This window comes from Myotis daubentonii, chromosome 8 (assembly GCF_963259705.1).
Source record: "Myotis daubentonii chromosome 8, mMyoDau2.1, whole genome shotgun sequence".
Taxonomy (NCBI): domain Eukaryota; kingdom Metazoa; phylum Chordata; class Mammalia; order Chiroptera; family Vespertilionidae; genus Myotis; species Myotis daubentonii.
Window position 1 is genome coordinate 10011876 of NC_081847.1, and position 26861 is coordinate 10038736.

At 45.0% G+C, this 26861-nt stretch overlaps 1 protein-coding gene across 3 annotated transcripts; it reads left to right on the plus strand.

The window, feature by feature from the left end:
* Positions 1-1934: 1934 nt before the first annotated feature.
* Positions 1935-26861, plus strand: ZNF217 (zinc finger protein 217). Of its 3 annotated transcripts, none has more exons than XM_059705273.1 (6): positions 1935-2129; positions 12420-14155; positions 18400-18516; positions 19631-21193; positions 22790-22921; positions 24774-26861. In XM_059705273.1, the coding sequence occupies exons 2-5, from the start codon at positions 12769-12771 to the stop codon at positions 22897-22899; spliced, it is 3177 nt and encodes a 1058-aa protein (XP_059561256.1). In that variant the 5' UTR covers positions 1935-2129; positions 12420-12768; the 3' UTR covers positions 22900-22921; positions 24774-26861. The 3 variants fall into 3 exon arrangements, with proteins under 3 accessions (XP_059561256.1, XP_059561255.1, XP_059561257.1); XM_059705272.1 differs by lacking the exon at positions 1935-2129 and adding an exon at positions 2232-2474; XM_059705274.1 differs by lacking the exon at positions 1935-2129 and adding an exon at positions 3804-3824.

The window sequence follows — 26861 nt, forward strand, 5'->3', positions numbered from 1 at the left end:
TAGTGGTTAACAGACCATATGATGTTATTATGCTAACAAAGTGGTAGCTTTGTGAGGGCATAGAGGGAAAAAAAAGCACAACCCTTTTTTGCTCTGAGAATAATTCAGTAGCAACAAGGTCTGAGAGCCAGGAGTCCTATTGTTCTTAGTGAAACGAGTATTTGTCAAAACATTTGATTGTTTCCCCATTCCTACTGAAGAAGTTTGGACTTTTCTTTCTTGCTCAGTTTTGATAGCAGGATTTTAAACTACCAGTAGTGCCATTGTGTTTACAGCATTCAGGGTTTCAGAGTTCAAAGGTTATCCATTAACATGTAGAGTGAGGCTCCTCTTAGGTTAAGACTCAACCTGGTTCCACTAGTTCATAGCTTCTTTGTTGAGGAGCGAGGGTGGAAGTCATTTGTTTTGGGAAGTTCAGTGAAGCTTCTTGTTTATGAAGAGGATGCCTCTGGACTGTGTTTCAGGATGTGACTGTGTCTGAGGCTCTGAAAAGTATCTTAAAGAGAGGTATTCATCTTCCCCGAGAAAGGGAACCTATTGCTGGAAGTAATCGGTATCAGTGTACTTGATTAAAAAAAAAAAAAAAAAAAAAGAGTTCTGGCCTAAGAATCTACTTCTGGCACTGCTAATTGATTGCAAGTAATTGGCTCATTTCTTTGGAAAAGGCTAACCAGCCCGTCTGTCTGTGGGGCTAGTAGTTCTGTATAAGACGACAGCAAAAACATCATGCTGTGTGAATGCTTCCCCTTTGCTGAGAAGCTGCCTCAAATTCCATTTCCTATTTATTAAGGATTGCATTGCTCACCAGCCAAGCACTTACGGAGTGGCTTTTTTCTCTCTTTTTTTTTTGGTCCTGATTTATTAACTGTTGTACTTCAAATGCCTTTCTTGTTATGTTTTAAGTTTTTCCATTTTGGATACACCGAAGGTAAAAACAAAACACACACGACAAAAACAAAACAAAAACGGGGCTATTTTGTTCGTGGTGACTTGCATAGCTCCGTTCGCATTTGCATTCGTTTGCATCTTGGGGCAGAAAACTTAGTGGGTGCGATTGTGCTTCCGTGATTACTCCTGGGGCTTAAAATGGGGGGGATCAGTGTCCTTGGAATCATAACCTTTTTTTTTTTTTTTTTGTGAGCAGAGAAAGAACAGTAGGAAAACGCTTTAAATGAGTTAGGCGTGGGGAGGAGGGGGAAAGCTTTTTTTATTTTTGGTTTCCATTTTAATAAGCCCGGTTTCATCCACGTGGATTTCTATCAAAGCCAAGTGGATTCTTGGAACCTAGGCCAAGTGTATAAATCCGAAGTTATAATAGCAGCGCAAACCCAGACCTTTTAGAAAAGTAACAACAAAGGATAGCTTTCTGAAGATACTCATTAAAAAACATTTTAATCGTCTTGTCTTATCGACCTTCCTCACACTTGAGGAAAACCTGAAAAATAGTGCTGTTTGTGCACCGCTGCCGGTTAACCTGCCCACATGGGTGTGAAGGCTTTTTGTTTGTTGGTAATTCTGGATGACCCAGGAGCTCGGGCGGCCAGCTCCGCCCCTGGCCCGGGCACACCTTGCAAGGGAGGGGGAGGCGGCCCGGCAGGCCTGGGTCTGCGCCTGCGCGCTGCCCTCGTGGCCCCCTCCTCGCGTACCTGTCACTGGAACCGCCGGGCGTTCGCGGTTCCACGTTCGGCCGGATGGCGGGAGGGGGGGGGGGGGGGGCGTGTGTGGGCGGGGAAAGGCGAGCGCGTGCGCGGGAATCTTCGGGGCGAGAACTGGGAGTGCGCGTGCTCGTCCGCTCGCGCCCCGGAGGCGGCTCCGGCGGCGGTGGGCGGGGCAGGGGCGCGCCTGCGGAGGTCACGTGGCCGCGGGGCGGGGCGGAGCCTCGGGGGGCGGCCGCGGCCGGTGTCGGCAGGGGGCGGGGCGTATTCGAACGGCGGGGCCGAGGGAGGGCGCAACAGCTGCTCCCTGAGCACTTTCTGACCCAACAGTCCCGGTGCGCCGGACGCGCCTCGCCCCGGCGGCTCTAGGGACCCCCCGCGCCTGCACTGTCCCCTCGCGGACGAGTAGGGGGCGCCCGAGCCTTTGCCCCCCGTGCGCACCCCCACCCCGCTCACCTTAGCCCCGCGCCCGAGGTGAGCCCGGCCCCCAAATCCTCCGGGCGGGGGTGGGTGGGGGGTCGGGGACGCGGGGCGCTCCTTTTGGGGGGGTCTTCCAAGGCTCGAGGCCCCCGTGAGGGATGGTTTCGCCCCTCGACCCGTGGCCCCCCATCTGTTTCGGGGGGCCGGGGCCGGTGAGGAAGCCGGGAGGTGTCCGCACAAAAGGCCGAGAGAAACTCCCCGTCGCCTCCCCTCCTCCGGCCTCCCCGCCCCCTCCCCTCGCCCGCTCCCTCCTCATTCAAACCTCGGCCCGCTCGTGTGGTGTCAGTTCAGTCCCGGCCGCCGCCGAGCGAGGAAATGGCCGAGGAGCCGGAGCCGCAGGTAAAGGGGGCGCGCCCCCGCCCGCGCCGGGCCCCAGGGGGCGCCCCCCCGCGCCGCCCTCGGGTCTCCGTGCTCGTTACCTCGCCCCCTCCCCGGACGGCCGCCCCGCCCGCGCCCCGGTTCCCACTCGGCTCCGCTCCTCTCGGGCGCCCCCTCCCCACCCGGCGCGTGCAGGCAGCGCTTCCCCGTCACACACTCGGGAAGCAGCCGAGCTGGCTGGGGGCGGGGGGGCTGCGTGGGGGTGCGTGGGGGCTCCCCGAAAAGTTGGGTGGCGCCGCGGGGCGGGCCTGCCCACTCGGCCGCGGGGGGCGGCGGCCGGCGCGGGGTCCCCCACGGTGGCCCGGGAGGGGCCGGGCAAGTTGGCAACGGCCAAAACAATGCGTCCTAACAGGCGTCCCCCGCAGACAATGGCCGGGACCGTCCACCCGGGCCGGCGGAGGGCGCGTCCTCCGGGGTCGGGGGAGGGGCCTGGCCGGGCCCCGGACCCCCACGCGCATCCCCGCGAGCCCCCCCGGGCGCCTCAAATCCGTGCCCGGGAGTCCCGGTCTTCTGCTCATCTCTGAGGAGGCGGCGCGCAGGGCTGTGCTTCCTGGGTGTGAAACGAGGATTTTTATTCACCCCCTTTAATTTTAAAGATTAAAAGAAAAAACACAAAACCCTAAAAATAACCCATAGATTAGGACCTTGAAGAATGTCTCCCTAACTCAGTTCTAGCGGGAGACCCCGGCCGGCTGGAGGCAGAACCAGGAACTCCGAGGGGCAGGAGGGACTGAAATGTTCGCCTGAAAGTGTGTTTTTTTCTAAAAGGGAAGTTTCTGCCAGCGGGCGCTGAGTGGCGAAACCGCGCAGTTTCAGATGTAGAGCCCTCTTCCCTCTTGATTTGGCCCCAAAATGCTAGCGGCACGGGATTGGGGTGCGGGGGGGGGCGAGGGGAGGGGAGGGGAGGGCTCTGGTGGGGGCGGCCTGGCGGGTCCTGCGCCGCCGGCCGGGCGAGAGGTGGCCCGCGGGGGGCCGAGGCCGGTACCTGCGCGCCGGGGTCCCAGCCGTTCAGGTCCTGGGTGGGACCCCACGTTTGAGAATTCGAGGTCCGGCCGCCGAGGCCGGGCAGCCGCGTTCCTGGGCGGAGGGGGCGGGCGGGCGGGGAGTTGCTCCGCGGGGAAAGAGCCACCGGTGGCCACTCGGGACCCCAGGAGCCTGTTCCCATTTGGAGCCGCAGAAACTTTTTTTTTTTTTTTTCTTTTTCCAAGAGCAGGAGAGTCGCTTCGGGGTGGAAGGCTGCGGTGTGTGGCTCCCCCGGGAAATCTTTCTGGCCTCAGTTTACCTCCGAGGCCGCTTCCGGGGCTGGGAGCGGTGAGCATTCCTGAGCGGGCGAGGCAAATGGCGGTTGGGGGCGTCTTGCGGGCGGGTCGGGGCCCGGGGCCGGCGACCCCCGTGCGCGCCGCAGCCTCGCCGCTTCCCCGGGTTTCTAGGTCGTTTGCAGCCATTACACTGGATGTTTTAAGGAGCCTCGGTCTGATTCCGTTCAGGTTGAGGCAATTACGTCTTCATCGCTTTTGAGTTGGTTGAATGAGTTGACATGAGATTAAGCCCAACAAAAGGAAGGCCGGGCCCCAGCAGCTGCCGGCCGGGCCGGGCGTAGGTAGGGGTCTCGGGAGGCCCTTTCCCTTCCCTCCTGCGTGTCAGGAAGTTCATCAGCGCTTCTTTACTGCCCCTTTTCCCGGGGGTAGATGGGCCGCCTTGGTACCCATAGACTTAAGGCGCCCAATTTTATAATATGTGGAGAAGGAGTAATAGACCTAGGGTTTCTAATGGGTTTAGGGTCTGTAGTGACAAGTGCAGAGCAATCACCTAATGGTTTTTTGTCTGAAAGAATAGAACAATCGAACCACTAGTGTGTGCTTGCTTAGTTAATGTGTGCTGAGAACTTTTAAGGTGTGTCCTGAATGGTAGATGGCTTTTTCTGAGAAGTCATGTTTATTTTAGATACTGTTTTGTTCAGTATTCCAAAGACTGTAGTAGTGTGTTTGTGTTTTTCAATCCTGGTGTTTCAGGTGAAGTCACCCCTTCCCCCCTCATTGCTGCCATATTTAATGTTATGTAAGTATTAGGTTCTAGAGACAGGGCCTTCTTTAAAAACCCAGAAGTCAATTTTATTATTTATTTGGCTCATTTGTTAGAATAGGGTTACTAATCTGATCGTTTGGAATTTTAGTTATTTGGTGTGAGGAGGAAGCCTGTAGCTCTGCACATTGATTTGCATGCCGGAGGAGGAAGTAGGGGGAAGATTACCACTTTTCTAGGTGGACACATATTTTAGTGTCCCACTTCTTTCAGTCCTTTTATCTTAACACCTTCTAACACTTTGCTGTTTGACTTTTGCCGTTTTTTTTTTTTTTTTTTTTAAGAAATAACTTGTGAGGTCGAAGTTTAGCAGTTGTCTTGGGTTCATATTATTCCCTTTCACTTCTTAATTAAAAAAAAGGGAACTAATATACCACTGAAATAAAGCTTGTAAAGTATTTTCCCCCTTCAGCCAGAAGAATCTGTTTAGATAACAGCGTAACCCCCTCCCTTCTGTGGGTAGTAGGGAGGAAGGAGGAGGAGTGAAGGTTCTGGCTCTGCCTTTACTTTTAAGGTTTAAGGTGGAGGTGGATTTGCATTCTCTTTGTAAGTAAGCCTCCATGTTTGGCAGCGGAACTTCTGGGAGGAATAGCAGCTCAGTCGTCCTTTTAAAGAGGAAATCTGAAAATAAGACTTAAGTCACTTACAAACTGATGAAATACTCAGGAATATAATGGCCTGGCAAGGACAGTCCCTTTATCTCATTTCAGATAAATGCTCATCACTTTTCTCTCATGTAACAGTGTTTATGATGAAATGGCATGTTCTTGCCACAGCGGGGTTGCCTTTTCCCAACTCCAGAGCACTCTTAATTCCGAGCCGCTTGGTGAGAGCCTCAGGGGTCCCGAAAGATGTGTTTTCCCACTTTATAAAGTTATATTCTTTTCTCTCCATTGTCACGAGCGTGATATTGGCTGATAAGGACTTTGGAGTAGTTTTAATGACTCTTGACTGCCTACAGTGTACTACTTATAAAAAAGAGATATGCTTTTATCTGACTCTGAAGGCTGTGATTGGCCTTCTCATGTTTTACAAGAAGCTTTGTTTCCACTTGCTCAAAAAAAATTTCAGTTTAAGGTGTTCCAATATGGCTTGTATGTTATGAGTTTTGAGGTTGCTGTGTATGACTTGTCTTAAATGGTTTAGTCCTAATTTCCTACTTCAATCAAATTCTGTAGCAGAATGGTTAATAGGTGGACAGTGGCTAGGTATTTTCTTTCTCTTTTTTTTTTTTATTGGCTAGGTATTTTCAAGCCTTAGGAATAAAAACATGAGGCAGTTCTACATACTGATGAGCATGCCAATAGAATAAAACAAATGTAATGAGACTTTAAATTAAATGACTAAATTGGGATAGCTAGAATAGTTTTCACATTACCGAGGTGTTACAAAATAAAAACCTGAAGGTATTTACAGTCCAGGCAATAAAGGAATCCCAATCATATCAAATGCTCTAAATAGTGAAGGTTTTGGTCCCAACCTGTGAATTAAATCCAGGGCAGTAGGAAGAGAGAAGATTTGTCTACTCATCTCCAGATGTGGGGGAGGGGTGTTGACTAGTTTAAATGCACGTGGGAGACTGAATTACACAAAGACAGCAGGAAATTTCTTAAATTTGGGTGAGGGAAGCTTGATCATTATACCTTAATGGCCTCATTTTGGGTGTAGCAGAACAACTTTACTGAAATGCTGGCTTAAGAATAAGGTGATTTAGCTTGTTTTTCTGCAACCAGTACTACAGTTAGGCACATGTGCAGTGGTATGTGGGGCAAAGGATTTTGAAGTGAGACCATGAGTGAGGGCAGATAGGAATCTGACTTTGAGGAAGTGGGAGGACAGGGACCATCCTTTCTTCAAATCTGCAGCTCTGATAAGCAAGCTCAATTCTTGTTATAATCTATCTTCCTGATAAATAAAAGGGCAGCCCTTGCCAGCGTCTGCTGTCTCCAGTTGTCCCTTTATGTCTAACATTGGGACCCTCCCGAAAAAGGGCATTGGAACACTTGCTGGCTGCCTGTTCTTCACATCCCCATTACTTCCTGCCCAGGGTAACAGCAAAGCTGAGTTACTGGAAATTTGGGGCCAGTTTGGTAATTTTATGATCAAGTTGAGAAATAAAATTACTAAACCTGAAAAGACAGCTGAGCAAGTTGTATGAGAGAATGAGTTTAATTCCTTAGGCTGTGTTCTTAAGCTTTACCAAAGATTCTGGCTTTTTTGTGGGCTCTTGTGTTTTGTGTATAGGTGTTCCTTATTTTCTAGTGTCAGAAAGCCTTTTGAATTTAAAATTGTTCAAAATTTATAGTGATATGGCCTGGAGATTGAGAGCCCAGATATGTTTTGTTCTTGAATCAGCATTAGGGTAAATACTTGTGTGTTTTTTTTCCTACCTATATCAAATCTGGATAACTTCAAAAACAGTTCACTGATACCAGAAGTATTTTCATTCTTAATCAGTGGATAAGTGTTGTTCATATATGAATCCACTGAACACTGACTATATGTATTAATTGAAAAGAGGTTTTTTTTCTCTTAATTTTGAAAGCAAACAGGTGATTTAAAAGGGCCAACTTACAACTTTAGTATTTACTCTCTACAAAGACAGGGAGGGCAGTATTTATATGTCTGTAAAGAACCACCTCATGCCTTTAAAAGGCATTGACTGCCATGTTTATGTTTAATCTGAAGTTAAGTTGGGTACAAATAAAAACACTCACTTTGGCCTTGTGGGAAAAGAGGTGTAGGGGTGTAGAGTAGTGGTATGGTATGGTATAATGCTTAAAGTTATTTGTATATCGGTTTATATACAAATATATATATGTGTGTGTACCTGTACGCATTCACTATTTTCTTTGTAGAGAGTTAAAGAATACAGGTAAAGATAGAACAATTTGCTTTTTTAGTTCTCGCTCCCTCTCTTTGGTACAGCAATATTCTAAAATCTTTTCAAAATGTTAAGGTAGTACTGGTTAAGTCATAATAAGAACTCATTGATAGTAATGCTTAATCTTGCTTAATTAAAATTCTTTTTTTATCCATTTTCCTTATAGTTCTCTTTCAGGACAAGATAAAAAATTTCAATGCCATTTTACAGACCACAGTATCTGTAATACTGATAATACTGAAACTAAAACTAATACACGGTGCTCTAAGTTCACATTAATATCCTTTAACTGACTTAATTGATTTGGAATGAAGCAGGCAGAGTTTTTTTATTTTTTCCTGAGGCAGAGTTTTTAATTGTGACATTCAAATATGCTAATGTGATTACATTTTATAGTACTACTGTGGTTTCTAATCCTATTTAGAACTAACTGGGCACTTACATACAATTTCAAGAAAATGAGCTTATAGCCTTTAGATTAGAATCTTCCCAAACTCTGCCTTTGAACAGTCATCTGGTTTTGAATAGTTTAGGTTGGGATGTTGAATATCAACTTTGAGTATTTTAATCTTTTTCTGTCACTTAACTTTTAAACATCTTTCCACAACTATTTTAGGAAAGTTGGGGGTTGACTCCTGGGTGTGACGTTGGTGATTTCCTTGAAATGGTACTGAAGGATTTTAAGTTACAGGTTTTGATTACTACTGTAGATTACTATATAGAGTTATCTCCACTAGTCAGATTAAGAAAAAATAGTATGTGTAAAATATGGAAGGGAAACTTCTATAAGAACTGTAAGTTTCCTTAACCAGATCTTGGAGATAATTTTACAGTTTAAAGGTTCAAGTGAATTCGTCAATGACTAGCAGTTTGTTTAGGTTGTATGTTTTAATAATCATTTTATTGGGCTCTTAACTGGGAGGGGGGGTAGTAGATTTACTGGTTACTTCACAATGCGTGGCTATAAATAGAATTTTTATGTGTTTTGGACAGGTTTTGAGGACCATGAATACCTTACTGCTCCATACTATGGTAATGAGTAGTCCACATCAAGAAATGTAAGATACCTCTTACGAAGGACAGCTGTGCTGTCTCAGAAGGTTAACAGTCTGGTTGCTTCCACACATAAAGAACAATATTTAAAGTTACAGCAATTATCCACCTGGTGGCATTTACTTCTGACTTGTGCTTACGCTTAAATTATTGTGCTTTTCATTAAGCACTGTATAATTGTGTAATATTTGCTGATTTCTAGATCTATAGGGAGTGGCAGAATTCACAGTAGCTTTACTCACATTGAGTATCTTAAAAAACAAAACAAAACAGAAGAAATGACCTAAAAAACATCAGACTTCTATTTCAAGCAGTTAGAGCAATAGGGTTCCTATTTTTTTTAGAAAGATGGTGTTGTGGTAAATTAAAAAAAAACCTATTAAGGTAATCACAATATAAATAAAACCCTAGTGTTCTTTCAGAATGTAAGGTTAAACTGAAGAACTTCGTGCCTTTAGTGCCTTGGATATATATGGCTGAGGGTTAAGTGCTATTTATGAGAGTAAAGGTTCTAGGAAAAGTTTTTAAACATTGAAAACCATTTTTGCGAAGTGCTTTTTAGTAGCTTAGTGTGTTTGGAATGCTCCCTTTTCTGCCACTAAAAGCATTTAGAGTGTAAGTGTTGGGTTAGAATGTCCTCCTCCCTCCCCCCTCCAGTGCTTTGTCAAGAGAGACAATTGACATTATCAATAGTCATCGTTCTGTGGCTTCTGTGTGCTTCACATGAGAGCACTGAAGGTCTGGGAAGGCTGTGTGCACTCACCCCATTCAGTTGGAAATGGTGGTTGGTTAACAGTAATTAGGGTAGAATGTCTATTTCTCCTAAGTTCTGTATTTATTAGAAAGCCTTTATTATTACAATCCCTCTAAATATTTTTGTTTAGCGGATTGGTTTTAAGTGACATAGATACTGATTTATAATTTAAGGAAGTGTTTTGTCTACATATAATTTCTAAGGCAGGCGTCGGGGCATTTGCTATTAGGTTTCCCAAGCATGGCCCGCATTTTTGTTTCAGTGGGTCTGTGAGTTGAGTGGTTGTAAACCAAAGTGATGGTTGCTTGTGCTGGTCAACTTTATGGTATGGTTACATGATTTTACTTTTTATTACTCTCTTGAAATTGCAGAGAATGGTAATGAGATGGCAGTGTGGAAGTTGTGATGAACATTCAAGTTAACAATATCAGGTGTGGTTGGTGACCTAGGCCAGAGATTCATATACTGACTGTACTATGTAGTGCTGTTCATTTATTCACCAGGAGTTTATTGAGGGCCTAACTCTGTCCGGGGCCCCTTCTAGGCGCGCACTGGAGGTGGTGGGGGAACAAGGCGACGGGTCTCTGCTCCTAGGCTCTAGGCTCTTTAAAGGGGTGGTGACCCAGGGTTTTCAGTCTTTGGGCGAGTAGCAAGGATTTCAATGACCCAGGGTTGTCTAGTGCCTGGGACAGTTAGGCAAGTTACTGACTATCAGAATCGATCTCAGAAGCCTCCCCGGAGGAAGAGCTTCAGTTTTCCCTGGGAGGGTGGTCTTCCCCCTGCTACCCTGGAGGACTCCTTGGCCTGTGCCATCTTCCCTCATCTTCAGGCCTCCACCCTGTTCACAACTCTCCCCTCTCGCCAGGCAGAAAGGAAAGTGCTTTTTCTTCCTTTACCAATCCTTTCGGTCTTTTGTTAGGCTGATAACTTAACCCAGATATTTAACATTTCAGAGATAAAAATCGAACCTACACTGTCTTTCCAGGCTGCTTTTCCAGTCTTTGCCTGGTGGGAAGTCACAGGGATACCCACCTCATGTTTCTAATCCAGAAACTGGGTGTAGGTTGTGTCTTTTGGGGAAAGATTATTTTTAGAAAAGTGGAATTCCCCAAAACTTAAAAATGTCACAGACTAGTGAATTTTCTTCAAAAAAGAAAAGTTAATAATGTTTGAGGTTTGACATGGGGGGGCGGGAGGGGGGGAGGCTAACTTTGATTTTTGCCAAATTAGGACATTAAAAAAACAACAACACACCTCTACTATGTGCTATTGCATCCTTTGTTTTTTTTAAAAAGGTTATGTTAGCACCAAAAACTAGAAAAGAGCTTAAATAGAGGGCAGTCTTTATTCAAATTGAAATGAATATGAACTCCTCGAGTTGTTTTTCTTTTTCTCACTTAGCTGTTGGCCAGTGAAAACAGTGTTGTCAGGGTTTGGTAACTGCTTTTCTAGAATACGTGCTGGTAATTTCTTCAGTTAAAATAGTACGCGGAATGCTGGCAGTCAGTAAATATTTGTTGAATGATAAATGCCTGAATAGAAACCTAAATGATCAGTCATGTATTCAAATATCATTTAGTGTTTTGATTAGTATAGTCATTAAGTATCCTTTTGACTATATCTGTCCATAAATATAGGTCTGTCCCCCAGAACCATAGAATTTTGTAACTATGAGGTGACCTATAATTTATCACCTTTTCTGCCACTAAAAGCATTAAGTAGATACGGTTGAGATAATGTGGTGACCACTTTAAGGTTGTGACTCAGGCAGGACTAGAATTCAGGTTTCCGGAGTCTTCTATGATATCCCTCCGAGTTGGTAGTCAGCCCATGGGTTGACCCTCTATTGTGATGGCAAACAAAAGACTAAGAAATTAACACAGAATACTTCAGTGCATTCTTTCTTTACTCTGATCTTTGATCTATAGTCTTATTTGGAAAAGTTTAAAGTTTAGTTTTTTTCAAAATGAAGATAAAAGGAATATGAACAGTTTCTCTTTGATGAGTGTGAAGAAATGTTTCCTCGTCTTTGAGCTTGCTCTTTGAGGAAGTGGAGAGAAGGAAAGTAAGCTTTTTTTTTTTTTTCTTTAACATTGCCTGCCTGTGGTGGGAGTAGTTAGCATGCCCTTTTGTTTTCTTGGGTAGAATGAACTGACTTCAGTTAAAGTAGTTGGGATTATTTAAAAACGGTTCCTATACTTGCTGTGAAGGTGGAGGTTTTTGGCTTTAGAGGTTAATTCTTCTCCAAGAGTGAAAATTGACTTCTAAATCAGCCGTCAGAGCTAAATGCAGTCACATTCTCCCCCCCCCCCCCCGCCCCCGCCAGCCAGTGCACATGCGAAAGGTGGCTACAAATGAAAGGACCCATTTCTGACTTCAAGACTAAGTAAGGCATATTGAACCAGTTATGTTAAGGATCTTATTTTAAACGTGTACATTCACAAAGTAGTGTTGTATGTATTTCCTTATTGGACAGGAAGCCTTCCCTGATGCTTGTTGAAGATAGAGAGTTGTCAAAAGCAAACTGGGATTGGGCAGTGGTTTGGGGTGTACAGTATCCAGTGAACCAGAATTTCTCATGGTTCCCTTGGCCAAGATGAACCACCATCTTGAGGTGTTCTGTATTTCTTGAGGGGAATTTTAGGAAAGGTCCCTATTTTGTGTGTTCGACCTGTGTAATCCCCTAGTGTGCTTTCAGGCATGTGTGTTTCTTGTCTGTTCTTTTGTATATAAGACAGTTTGAAGCTCTGGCTTTTAAAATTTTACCTTTCTTTGTCATCTTATTCTTATAGTCTCTAGATTTGTAGAGGCTGTTTATAAATATACAGATGTACAGTTCAGTGACATTTTAGATGTATTATCTGAATTGGATAGTTTCTATCCTGAAACTGCACAGTTTGGATTTACACCATTAAAGCACCATGTTTTAAGTTTCCTAACTGGATGGAATTCTAGTGATGTAATAGGTGTGCTGATTGGATAAATGAAATCGTTATTTAATCAACAAGCTTGTTTAACAGGCTGGCACTGTGTTAAGTTATGCCTTCTCTGCTACATGGAAAAGGTCCCTGTGACCATGCACCCAGCCCTCTCTTTCGGGCCGTAGCTAACCCTTTCTGTTTTCCCCCTCTAGGTTTTGGAAATCTTGTCTCCAGATTGCTGGAATTGACTTGCTCAACTGACTCATTCGCTCTCAGTGGAGACAAAGAGAAGTAATGCTTTGTGCTGACTCATATTTGAATCAAAGCATCGCGGAAAGAACCAGTGACACTCTGTCATTGAGCTTCCTAAGACTTCTGAAGATAAGAAGTTAGAGGAATATACATTTTCTTTTGAACTTTTATAACAAATATTTGCTCTAGTTTTGAAGCCCAGGACTGCTGGGGGTGTGAGTGACAAGTATTACAAGTGGCCTTATTCCAAGTCCAGAAATTCCTCAGCCAGATTCTTATTTTATACACAGTCCTGAAGTGACAGGAAACATGCCAACTCAGTCTCTCTTAGTGTATATGGATGGACCGGAAGTTATTGGCAATTCTCTTGGCAGCCAGATGGAGCTAGATGATGCCATGTCAGTAAAAGGGACCACCACTGTTCCTTTCAGAGCCACGCAAGAGAAGAGCATCATCCAAATCGAAGGCTACACGCCCTTGGACTGCATGTTCTGCAGTCAGACCTTCACCCACTCTGAAGACCTCAATAAGCACGTGCTGCTGCAGCACCGGCCCATCCTCTGTGAGCCCGCAGTTCTGCGTGTGGAAGCAGAGTATCTCAGCCCTCTGGATAAAGGCCAAGTGCGAACAGAACCCCCCAAGGACAAGAGTGGCAAAGAGAATGAAGACCTGAGCTGTGAAGTGTGTGGGCAGACGTTCAGAGTTGCGTTTGACGTGGAGATCCACATGAAGAAACACAAGGACTCTTTCACCTACGGGTGTCACGTGTGTGGACGGAGGTTCAAGGAGCCCTGGTTTCTGAAGAACCACATGCGAACACACAACGGCAAGTCGGGGGCCAAGAGCAAGCTGCAGCAGGGCTTGGAAAGCCCGGTCACCATCAACGAGGTTGTCCAGGAGCAGGCTGCGGAGAGCATCTCCTCTCCTTTCAAGATGTGCATGGTTTGTGGCTTCCTATTTCCAAATATAGAAAGTCTCATTGATCACAGGAAGATGCACACCAAAGACACGGCTTCCGGTGACAGCAGTCCCCAGGCAGACTCTCAGCAGACGGGGATGCCAGCCCCTAGAGACGAGTTCCTGCAGTTCTTAAACCTCAGACCCAAAGCTCACCCTGAAACCGTGAAGCAGCCCACCAGATGGATACCTCAGCTCGACCCATTCACCACTTACCAGGCCTGGCAGCTGGCCACCAAGGGCAAAGTTGCCGTCTGCCGGGAGGTGAAGGAGCAGCCCGGGCAGGAAGGGAGCACCGACAACGATGATTCGGACAAAGAAGAGCTTGGAGAAATCTGGAATGGGAGTAAAAGCCATCCTGAAGGTTCTGGAAAGTCCAGATCCAATAAGAGCGGTTGTACAGGCCTAGCACAAGATAAGGAGAAGCCTAGACATGCCAACGGTGAAGTGCCTTCTGGGGACGTGGACCCCAAGTTGTCCAGTAAGAGTGAGAAGCCCACGCATTGCTCTGAGTGTGGCAAGGTGTTCAGAACCTACCACCAGCTGGTCCTGCACTCGAGAGTCCACAAGAAGGACCGGAGGACAGATGCTGAGTCGCCCACCATGTCTGTGGACGGCCGGCAGCTGAGGACGTGTTCTCCAGACCTAGCCGGCACCCTGGATGAAAACGGAGCCACAGATCGAGAAGGAGGCTCTGAAGATGGATCCGAGGACGGACTTCCCGAAGGCCTCCATCTGGGTAAGCTGCGTGCTGGATGCGGCCCTCGGAGGGCACGGTCAGCTCAGGGTCCGGGGCCTTGGAGTCCAGGCTATTGGGATACCACCCTGTCGAAAGTCACTTGACCCCATCTGGGTTGAGTTAAAAGGCCTATCTATCAAGGTTTCTTCCTGTTCTGAAAGTTCTGGGATTTTATATTTTGCTAATAAAGGACACACATTATTTTATCTTGTGCATCAGCCTAAAGTGATGCTTCGTAAGGGGTGGTTTTGCCCCAGAGCAGTGGTCGCCAACCTATCGGACCTCACGGACCACCGGTTGGTGACCGCTGCCCCAGAGGACATCTGGCAGTGTCTGGAGATATTTTTGGTTGGCACAACTGTGTGGGGGTGTGTGCTGCCGGCACCCAGTGGGCGGAGGCCAGGTACGCTGCTAAACATCCCCCAGTGCACAGATGTCCCCACAACAGAGAAAGATCCTCCCAAACTCAGTAGCTCAGGGTTGAGACCCTGGCTTTTGCTTAACTTTTTTTTGGCATTCCTGATCTTACCTATAAAAATAAGATACCCTTATGCAGTAAACTTCCCTATCTGTCAAGGCCCAGCTCTCATATGTTTATTGCAAATGGATTTCCAGTGGTGACAAGGCACTAGGAATGATGGGTAACCAGAGTGAGAATACTGCACACCACTTGGTGTGCCTGGTATCCCGTCCTTTGTGTCTGGGGGTAGTGTTCATTAAGTTACCTCAGAAATAAATGTGTCTGTAAAATACAGGGCATGTGAACACACCAAAGGGGTTCTCAAGCAATCTCATTTGCTCTGCCAAGTTTCTACTGTGCTAATGACATTTCATATGGGAACCGGAAGCTGCTATTGAAGGCTGGTTAACAGGTTGCTGGAGTCCCAGTGGACGCTAGCCAGGGCAGAGGACTCCACCTGTGGGGAGCCTTGTCCACCCTCTCTTCTCTCAGAGCTTCTCATCCATTTGACCATATTTTGCTTGAATAAAGAATTCTGCTGCTGGAAAGCAGTTATAAAACCCAGCAAGTGGATGATGAGAACATGAGTTAGTTTTAGAGAAACGTTATCATTTAGGAAAGTGTTTTCAGTTGAAACAAATGCTGCCTTTTGTTGTAACTTGACTAGATGTCTGTAAGAGAGAGGTCTGCTCATGAGACCCAAGATGAGTTTGACCAGATAATACATGGGACTTGCCATCCTCTTTTAAGCTTGTGCCTGGTTCTTTTTCTGATCACGTGGTAGATGTGAGAACCGTGGTTTTCATGTCAGATATTTAGACTGCTTTGAGTTTCCTGGGATGCAGGAAACCTAGCACTTACAGAACTACCATCTTCAGTGTTCAGAAGTCCAGAAAATACATTATGGTGTTTTAGTGACATCATAAAAAACTTTAAACCCAGCCCTCTAGTCTTCTAGGTGGTATCTTTCAGAGTTGGTTCTGTTCAGGGCCATGTGATCATTGGGAAATAATGAGGCTCTAGAGATGCCCCAAAGCTCCGAGAGGAATGAAATGGCCTGTCCATGTTCTGCCAGCAGGTGGTGTGGGCAGAAGAACCTGGTGGAATGTCAGTGTGGCTAAGTGGTTGAGCATGAACCAGGAGGTCACAGTTCAATTCCCGATCAGGGCATGGGTTGTGGGCTCGATCCTCAGTAGAGGGCGTGTAGGAAGCAGCCAATCAATGATTCTCTCTCAATTGATGTTTCTACCTATCTCTCCCTCTCCTTCCTTTCTCTGAAATCAATAAAAACATTTTAAAAATTTTAATTAAAAAAAAAAAAAAGAACCTGGTGGAAAAATTGGGCTTGGTCGTCGGGCAACTAGAATACCCATTATAGCTAGGAGCGCCAAGACCCGGGTTTAGTCTGGTTCTGCCACTGCATTGTTTTGTGGCCGATTATGTGTTGCTTAACCTTTCTTTGCCCTGATTTCCCTGTTTGCGAAATTGGTTCATCGAAATTTTCCTCGTCTTTCACCTCTCAAGGATGATTTCCACAGCTTGCCTATAAAAAGTTCAGTCCTTAAAGGACAGACAGCACTGTAAAATCAAAGGTGATGCTAAAAAGAGCAGGAACCAGGTAGATGGGGACATTTCATGTCCTTTCTGTTAGAACAAAGGCATTGCCTAACCTTTTGGATCTGATGCAACATACCATAAATCCTGACACATAGTTGGAAGTAGGAAATTGCGATTAAGGCACCAGCCCAGCAACAGACTCGGCTAGTTGAGTGTGATTATAAGGAGAGCTAGGTGTTCTGTATGCGGGGAATTGTTTTTCCTAGATTTATGAGACTGGGGCAAAAGTAGGTTTGCAGTTGTGAGTTGTGACAGACTTTATTCTTGTATTTATTAATTACTGTATTTTCCATTTGAACAACTGTAAACCTACTTTTGCCCTGCCCTGTATTCTGATGATGCCTTCTGGTCTAGATTGAGTTTACTATAATTTATTATCAACTTGGCTTTCTTTAGATTTATTTATTTTTGTTGTTGTTTTAATATGAGAAGAACGGAGAAGAGAGAGAGGGAAATATCAATGATGAGAGAGAATCATTGATCAGCTGCCTCCTGCACACCCCACATGGGGGATTGAACCCACAAACTGGGCATGTGCCCTGACCGGGAATAGAACTGTGACGTGGTTCACAGGTCGACATTCAACTAGTAAGCCACACCGGCTGGGCATAGATTTACTTTTAAGAAGATCCAAAAGTGAAGTAAATAATTCATTACAAGTTTTTTTCCAGCTTTTAGAAGTGGGTTTAATAATAGTTCCTGTGATTACTTTTTAAAGTCCTTGTGGCACCTTTTTTTAGATCCAGGGTTGTCTCTGCCATGTTAGCACATGTAGAGGTGTTCAGAGGTTAAGCGGTGGACACATTTTCCTCAGGGGAACTTAGGGTGACGGAGTGTACGGTCCTGTCTTTATTGTACCTGGAGGCTGACTGAGGGTTGGCTTGTAAGCTGCTTTTTAAAATCAGTGAGCTATAAATAATCGAGAATGTGAAATGTGGAAGGAGCAGGGGAGAGAGAAGCCGTTTAGCTGGAAATAAGTTTTTCAAGGCAAAATGACCAGTTTAGTTATGCTAAATTTTAATAGTTGTCCCACTCATCATATTGTAATGTTCATAAGATGAGCTCTGCAATAAAGAGGACATTGAGCTAAAACTTAACCACTTATTTCTGGGGGAGCGGGTATTTTTACTGCAGCACATAATAATTGTCTTTTGGAGGGCTGGCGTGATATTTAACGATCCTTTAATTATGTGTCCCCAGTTGACCTTTGCTCTGTTGCCTGTAAGATACACTGTCCTGATCATCCTGTCCAGATTGAAGTGTAAAGTTTAATGCATTGTAATTGAGGACAGGTTTGATTTGTCAGCTAGATTGTGGCCATGTGTGTGCTGTGGACAATACAATCTGCTTTCCAGAACGTTGCTAAGTGTTGACAAACTTTCCTAGGTGGTTGCTGGTGCCAAACCTTTTATTTTCTGTGAAGATTAAGTTGTGATTGCTACCCTCTAGTGGTAACTTGCCCAATCTTAAGATAAAAGTCTATTTTCCCTGGTGGTTGGGAAAATTGGTGATTTATATTGGCTCAGTTTTCTAAATTAAACTTGCTCTGAAGAAGCTGGTTGTTCCAGCCGTTTGTGTAGGTCTGGCTCCAGCTGGCTCAATCCTGCTCACTCTGCCACGTGGAGAGTGCTGCCTGCGCATCTGGCTGTCAATGATCTTTCCCTGATTAGCAAATGGAAAACTCAGTCTTTTTTTAAAAATATATTTTTATTGATTTCAGAGAAGACGGGAGAGGGAGAGAGAGAGAAACATCAGTGATGAGAGAGAGTCATTGATCGGCTGCTTCCTGCACGCCTCACACTGGGGATTGAGCTTGCAACCTGGGCATGTGCCCCGACCAGGAATTGAACTGTGACCTCCTGGTTCCTAGGTCGATGCTCAATCACTGAGTCACGTCAGCTGGGCAGAAAACTCAGTCTTTAACAGCAAACTGCTGCAGTCCAAAAACCCACCCTAAACAAACAAAAAAACTAAACACGTGCTTGATATAAAACCGCAGACAACCTCAAAACATTTGGTGTGTTTTTAGCCTTTTTGGTTTACCCATCACTAATATAAAAGTTATTGTATGCTTTTTGAAAAATGTTTCTATCAAGACAATTTCAGTCAGCTCGCCTTATTGATGTACTTGAGCTGTCTTTTTACATATTTTTGTTTCTGCTTTCAGATAAAAATGATGATGGAGGCAAAATAAAGCATCTGACATCCTCAAGAGAATGTAGTTACTGTGGAAAGTTTTTCCGTTCAAATTATTACCTCAATATTCATCTCAGAACGCATACAGGTAAGGAACTTTTTAGATTTTCTTAAAGGATGTATTAATCAAAAGAATTACAGTGTGCTTTGTGTCTGATTTTTGTTGCTGTTCAGATAATCTGGTAGGTTCTTGGACTAGTTTAAGAATAAACGTGTAGCATGCAAGTTGCAGCTGTCATGTTAATACTTTCAGTATCATTGTAACTTGAACTATAGTTCCTATTTTGAAATTAGTTTCCTGTTTAGTTTCTGATTACTGTATTCTCTCATTTTCAAACCTCTTTCATGTGTTTTTAAAAAATTTTATTTATTGATTGCTTTTAGAGAAACATTGATTTGTTACTTCTTATTTATGCATTCTTTTACTTTTAAATTGAACTTGTTGGGGTGACATTGGTTAATAAAATTATAGGTTTCAGGTATACAATTCTACAACACATCGTCTGTATATTGTATATATATTTAACATCCCAAGTCAAGTCTCCTTCCATCACCACTATTCCCCCTTTACCTTCTACCTCCCCATTCCCTTCCCTCTGGCAATCACCTTCCTATTGACATTGGTTGATTCTTGTATGTGCCCTTTCTGGGGATCGAAACTTGAAACGTTGGCAAAGTTAGCAGGACAATGCTCTAACCAATGAGCTACCCAGCCCGGGCCTTTAATGTATTTTAAGGTCACAGCTTCTTTCTATTTTTATAGTGTAGAATGAAACGGGAATATATTTTACAGTTTTTTCTTTAGATTATAGAAGCAGTTGTAACAGTGGGTAGGAAGCTGCATGCACTTGAATTTCATCTCTTTCTCTCACTAGCTATGCAGCTTTGGTCAAATGATTGACCTGTTCTGAGCCCCTGTTTTCTGAGCTGTAGAGATGGGATAATAATATTCACTTCCATAGGGCTATTATGAAGGTTAGAGAAGTATAAAATGTTGCTATTTTATTTTAAAAATTAAGACGTATTCACATGTTCAAATACTCAGTATAGTAAGCGTGATAAAGAAACACCTCATGAGGACCTCTGGATATGAAGATTAGTAGATGGAGAGGGAAAAGGAAAGAGCCCTGTATTCTGTGTGATAAAGATCTCTTTTGATTTTTTCATAAACTTCTGTAATATGGTAGTGTTTCTTGTTTTAGGTGAAAAACCATACAAATGTGAATTTTGTGACTATGCTGCAGCCCAGAAGACCTCTCTACGGTATCACTTGGAGAGACACCACAAAGATAAGCAGGTCGATGTGGCCGCTGAGGTCAAGAGCGAAGGGAAAAACCAGGAAACGGAAGATGTACTACTCATCGCCGACAGTGCGCAAACCAAAAATTTGAAAAGATTTTTCGATGGTGCCAAAGATGTGAAAGGCAGCCCACCTGCCAAGCAACCTAAGGGGATGGCCCCTGCCTTTCAGAATGTTCTGGGCAGCGCCGTCCTCTTGCCAGTACACAAAGATACTCAGGATTTCAATAAAAATGCAACTGAAGGTAGTGCTGATCAGCTAGGCAGACACCCAGCCCCTGCTTATTTGGACGTGTTAAAGAAGAGACCAGCGCCCGAAGCTCAGACTATCAACCTCGCGCACAGAGCAGAAGTGGCTGCTCCGCCTCATCCTCACCCAGACGCCACTGCCGCCCACAAGGCCGAGGTTGGCCTCAAAGAGAAGGCAGAGGTGGCAGCAGACAGCAGAGTGAAGCCCAGCATGGACTGTCAAGAGAAACCTTTAAATTTATCCCTCGGGGCACTTCACAGTTGCCCGGCAATTTCTTTGAGCAAGAGTTTAATCCCAAGTATCACCTGCCCATTTTGTACTTTCAAGACCTTTTATCCAGAAGTTTTAATGATGCATCAGAGACTGGAGCATAAATACAATCCCGACGGTCACAAAAACTGTAGAAACAAGTCTTGGCTTAGAAACAGACGCACTGGCTGTCCACCAGCTCTACTGGGAAAAGACGTGCCTCCCTTGTCCAGTTTCCCCAAGCCCAAGCCCAAGCCCAAGCCCGCCTTCCCAGCCCAGTCCAAGACCCTGCCGTCTGAGAAGGGGAAGCCGGGCCCCGCAGGGCCAGGCAAGGCCCCTCTGGCCTCAGGGACTGACTCTAGCACTTTAGCCCCCAGTAACCTGAAGTCGCACAGGCCACAGCCCAGCATCGGGGTGCAGGGGGCTTCAGCCGCCAGGCAGCAGCCCTCAGAGATGTTTTCTAAAAGCGGAGTTTCTCCTGCCCTGGAGAAGACCAAAAGGCCAGAGACGAAGTTCAAAGCCCCAGTGGTCTCCGTGTCCCAGCCCTCGAGCAGCAGCACCATGAATGGCTCGGCCGACTTCTCGGCCAAGCACGACGGTCTGTGGGCGCCCGCGGGAAGAGACTACTTCTGTGGCCGCAGCGCAGGTGTTGCCAGCCCGGAGCTCGGAGAGCCGCTTCCCAAGCGGCCGAAAGCCGGGCCCGTGGTCCTGGATGCGGAGCAGCCTGGGCCCCACTACCGAAGGGTCCTTGACCTGCCCAAGTACACGGTGGGCCGCGGAGCCACAAGGCTGCTGCCCCCGGAGTATGCGTTCCCGCCGCCGAAGGTGCTGCCCGCCAAGCCGCGGTTCCTGGCATCAGGCGAGATCGACTCCGCCAATGTGCTGACCTTACACACGCCCTACAGCGGGCCCGGGTCGCTCTACACGGGCACCCCTGCGGGCTCTGCGGCTGGCGCGGCGCTGGAAGGTACTGCCCAGCCAGGTTCAGCTGTGCCTTCTTGTGGGGGTTCCTCCCGGGGACAGAGTGGGGGGGGGCGTGTCTGACAGTGGGGTGTTCCTAGGTTTGGCAATGGTTTGTGGTCCCCAAAGCTCAGCCCTCCAGGGTATGGTCTTATTCCTGAGTATTGACTTTCTCTTGCTGATTTAATCTTTCTACCTTGTGGGGGTGATCATCAGAAAGGCTGTTGAGGAACCCTGACCTGACCCTCTCCTGCTCTGAAATCTCAGGTGCCATTTAGCCCTGGTCACCTCCCCCCATCAGGTCTTTTCCTCCCACAAATGTGGTATGCCCAGCACTCACGCCCAACCTACCCTGGGATTTGAGACTTGGGGAACTTCTGCCCACATCTTACCACTCCTCCTAGGCTGTCAGCTCCTTTATTTTTTTTTATTTATTTATTTATTTTATTTTTTTTTATTGCTTAAAGTATTACAAAGGGTATTACATATGTATCCATTTTATCCCCCCGCCCTAGACATTCTCCTAGCCTCCCCTATCACCCAGTGTCTTATGTCCATTGGTTATGCTTATATGCATGCATACAAGTCCTTTAGTTGATCTTGTCAGCTCCTTTAGAGTGGAGCACGCATCTTGGAGAACTTATATTGCCTGCAGCGCTCACGTGCCCCCACAAGGGAGGCCAGGGGTAGGGAGTAAATGCTACCTGACGACCTTGACCTGTCAGGAGCAGACCCTGTGCGAACTGCTCTTAATCTTTTGAGCAGTTTTGATGTCAGGACTAATAGAATTATATTGCCTACTTAGTCCTTGGGAAATACTAAGAGAATTTCAAAAGTGCCAGTACTTCCTCATATATGTCAGTTGTTAGCGTGTAGATAACTGGTTCTCTCCCCATGGGAGTGTGTTCAAAGCTTCGGCTTCCTTTTGGCAGCGCTTCACAGGGGTGTCTGCCTGTGAAAGGGTAGATGAGAGTGTCCTGGGCCTTTCCCGCTAACCCTCCTGCAGAATGTAAGCTCAGTGCTTACTGATGTCAGATTGTGGATTGTGTATGGTGATAGTACCCATCAGGGGTAGCTTGATGTGAATTGATCGCTAATTAAAAAACAATTGCTTTCCACACTCCAATGATTTTAAAAGTTGCGATGAAATATTAATTTTTGTTGCCTTTTGATTAAATGCGCCCATTTTCCCCCCTTGCACTTAAAGCGAACATGAGTCAAAACTTTGTCTTTACTTGATGAGAAGATACATGTTGCAAGTAGAGTCCTTTTTTAAATGAGTGGTTTTCTCTTCCACAGTTTTGGTTCTTGATGGATTTAGCTTTAAAGTACCTTATGCTGCCTTTTTTTCCTCTGGCTTTTTAGTTCTTTCTACAACAGCCAGGACTTTGAGGATTTAGCTTTAATGACCTAAGATCCTGTGGTAACACATGTCCTCCTGGCTCTTAAAGACGCAATGGACTGGTGGCAACGGACTGGTGTGCTCCGATCACATTATCAGTTAGGAATTTAGAAAATTGACCTCTGACAGCCCACCCACAGCTTACCTAATGGCTTAAACTGAATTCTAAATGCCCTTTTACACTTTTTTTTTTCCAAACAGGAAAAAGGCCTGTGTCTTATCAACATTTATCTAGCAGCATGCTTCAAAAGAGAAACTATGAAAATTTTGTTGGGAATGCACATTATCGGCCAAATGACAAGAAAACTTGATTTCCTATTTTGGGGAAGAAAGGTGAGTGTATATATAATGTATTGATTTTGTTTAATTGAAAATAAGCCATCTAGCTTTGCCAGTAGAAAAGAAAGTAAAATTGTTTTTCATTTTCATTTAGATTTTTTTTAGGTGTTTTATTAAAACTTAGAGTGCTCAGGAGAGAAACAGTAAGATAGCAACTGAAAGTTAGCAGTTACTTTGTGGTAGGTAGGCATTGAATGTTTTTGGTTTTTTTTTTTTTTTAATATATTTTATTGATTTCTCACAGAGAGGAAGGGAGAGAGACAGAGAGTCAGAAACATCGATGAGAGAGAAACATCGATCAGCTGCCTCCTGCACATCTCCCACCGGGGATGTGCCCGCAACCCAGATACATGCCCTTGACCGGAACCGAACCTGGGACCTTTCAGTCCGCAGGCCGACGCTCTATCCACTGAGCCAAACCGGTTTCGGCGGCATTGAATGTTTTATAAACATGGTTTTATTTCATCCTTCTTCCAGCAGGTGGCGGTAGGTCAGGCATCAGCAGACTGTGTTCTCTGCTTGTTTTTGTCAGTACAATTTATTGGCCCCAGGCCATGATATTGTCTGTGGCTGCAGAGTTGGGTAGTTGTGAGTGGAACAGATTATTACTGACAGATTACTTGCACTGTGCACTACAGCCCATCAGTAACAGTACAGGCTGACTGTCCTGTCTGTCCAGCACTGGCCTTTTTCTGCATCCTCCAGACTTAGAGAGAGGAAGGGAGAGCGGGGGGGGGGGGGGGGGGGGGGGAGAAGGAGGGAGGAGGGAAGATAGAGAGGAGGAGAGAGAGAAACATTGATGTGAGAAAGAAACATCAATTGGTTACCTCCAGTGTGCACCCCAACCAACTGGATCTGATCCTGCAATCGGGGCATGTGTCCTGATAGGGAATCAAACTGGTATCCTTTCGGCACATGGGAGGATGTTCAACCAACCGAGCCACAGTGGCCAAGGCCCTGCACCCTCTTGTCAAACAACCTTTCTGATACTTCAGGACCAGCTCACATACCATTTCTGCAGATGTTTGCAGAGAGCCAGGCTGCTTCCCCAGGTGTGTTGCCTCTGCCAGTGTGGTTCAAGCCCTTTTCTGCCCGTCTCACCTAGATGTCTGGCTCCCACCACTAGCTGAGCGCCAGAGGAGAGTCCTTTGTCCAGTGCCTAGCCCAGGGGTGGGCAAACTTTTTGACTCGAGGGCCACAATGGGTTCTTAAACTGGACCGGAGGGCCGGAACAAAAGCATGGATGGAGTGTTTGTGTGAACTAATATAAATTCAAAGTAAACATCATTACATAAAAGGGTACGCTCTTTTTTTTTTTTTTTTAGTTTTATTCATTTCAAACCGGCCGGATCCGGCCCGCAGGCCGTAGTTTGCCCACGGCTGGCCTAGCCCATAGCCGGGACTGTCATTGATAACTAGGTAGATGTTGAACAGATAATGTTACAAACTTTTTATGTACCTTCTTGTGGATGGAGGTCACTCTGAGTCACTTGTTTTGTTAATGACTCCTGGTCTGTCCATACATTTTCCTCTCAGACGGTAGAAACTTGCAGAGTTTGTTGGAGTGGCAACTGGCTTTGCAGACTGAATTCACTGATGTGAATTCTGAGTCTTGGTTCATTCCTCTCCGCCGAATCAGTGAAATAAATACCAATGACCATGGAAGTTGTGTGGCTTTATCTGTCTATTTGTCTGTCTCCCGCTACTTCCACTGCAGAGTTCAAGCTCCAGCGCTCACGCAGGGCTCGAGCTCTGGTGGTTCTGTTGGTTTGGTGCACTTAGGGTTGTTGTTTAAACCCGCCTTCCGTTTTATCGCAGTCACTCTTTACACCTTTGTTTCCCTTAGGTCTTGATGGATGTGTGCTCCATGCAGTTGAGTCAGTTCATCCTTCGAGAAAGTGAGTGGTGAAAGCTACTGAAATAAGCTGTGACTGTACTGTACATACGCGCAAGGAACACTACGTGCTGCAAAGTGGTTCTGTTAACTTTTGTACCAAATAGCAATAAAAACTATAGTTGGAACAGTTGAGTTGTATACAAATAGAGATGGGAAATCTCTATTTTGTCCCTGAATAATATTTTTTTTTTTTTTTTTTTTAGAATTGACCAAATAAGCAGAGTTTTTGCATACTTGAGCGCTGCTGAAAAGAATCATTTGGGCTGGGGGTGGGTGGGGGAGAAAGTATATAATGCTTGCACCTCAGGTAAAATCTGTACATATATAAGTTGTACCTGCTTTTTTCAGTACCCTGTGCATCCTTTTCCTCATGTAGCTCCTCACTCTGAGCAGTTCCTGCTATTTGTGCTCTTTCATTTAAGATGTACGTTTTAAAATTTTTGATGATTTGTATTATGTTAAATTGTCCGCAGTCTGTTGTCTTAAAATTTGTTAATGGAAGTATTGACCCTCTGTGAATATTGCTGCGTATGTCGAGGTCAGCTACTCCGATTTGGTGCCCTGTTATCACAAATGTCACGGTGTCGCCGAGGAGGAGCCGCTCCACGCTCCCCTCTGGGGAGTGGGTGTCTGTGGGCAGCGCTTCCTCTCCGAGCAGCCAGCTGCCCGCACACGCACCAAAGTGTATGTGGAGCTACTCAAATTAGTCTCCTCTCAAATGAATCATTTTTGTTGGCAAATTCAGTTTTTTTAGGTGTTTCCTTAAATTAGTAGATAAAAAATGAAAACGCTAAATTATACATGATACAGATATTGGAAGCAATTTTCAAGGAAATTAAAGTTTGGGGGAAATTTTTAGGTTTGTATTGGAAGTAAGTGCGTCTGCATTGGGGTCAACAGTGGGCATATTCAGACACGTTGGTTCTGAATAAGAACTTCTGGCCTGAGCCTTCTGGTAACCGGGGAAGAAGTGGCCTGCTTCTAGACTTCGGTTGTCTTCCCATTTTTGATTTTAAAGCAACAGCGTTTTCTCAGTACACATGCAATTTGGGTTTTAAAGAGAATAGAGCCACCAGTTGGCCGACTGGATGTTTTAAATTCCCGCCCCTTAATTTGCAGTTTGTAGCCGAGTTCTCCAGCAGCCCCTGGGTTTAACATTTTACTCAGAAAACTGTTTGAAAAATAATTTTGCACTGTTAATGTTTCTTGTCTTAAGGGTAAAGTCCTAAAAGAATCTTGATTTTTTTTTTTTTTTTGGTTTGTTTTGTTTTCATTATGCAACGTGAACGAGAAGTCTTAACTCCCGTGTGACAGACAGGGAGACCGGCCTGAGATCAGTCTGCTGGCCTTGCAGCGAAGTGCTCTGTATCAGGAAAGCGTACACTATTAACCCCTTTTCCTGTTCACAAGCTGAGCCATATGTACATAATCTAGATTTTTGTTTCCATAGTTTTGCACTTTTATAGCCTATTTTTGAAGATTAACACATTTGCGAAGATGATTGACTTGATCATTGCTAATCTGATGAGTGTTACAGAAAGCTTGCTCTGACTATAAGTGTAAATCTTAAAGGGGATACATCATAGTTGAGGGCTGAAACTTAAACCTTTATTTAAAAAAAATCACCAAATCTATGTGAAAACAAGTCAGTTTGTGTTATGCTGAAATTATGGGGGTTTTCATATTTCTCCTTCCTAACCACATTTCTAAAAGTATAAAAATACCAGTTTTTTTTTTCCTTTTTCACAGCCCTTGTATTCCAAAATATGTTGTTGTTGTTATTTTTGTCCATCAGTATTAACTATTGGGATACTACTGGTTTTGTATGTTTTTTTTCCTTTGGGACAACAGTACATATAATAGAGGTACAATCTGTTGGATTTTTGTTTATGTATTTATTTCATTCCAGTTTGATTTATTTTAATTGTTGATACGTAAGTTGTCAAACAGTAGATGTTACTTGTTTTATTTATGATATATTTCAGCTTAAAGTTATGTTATTATATGTGGATGTAAATATAGATTTGGTGTTTTGCA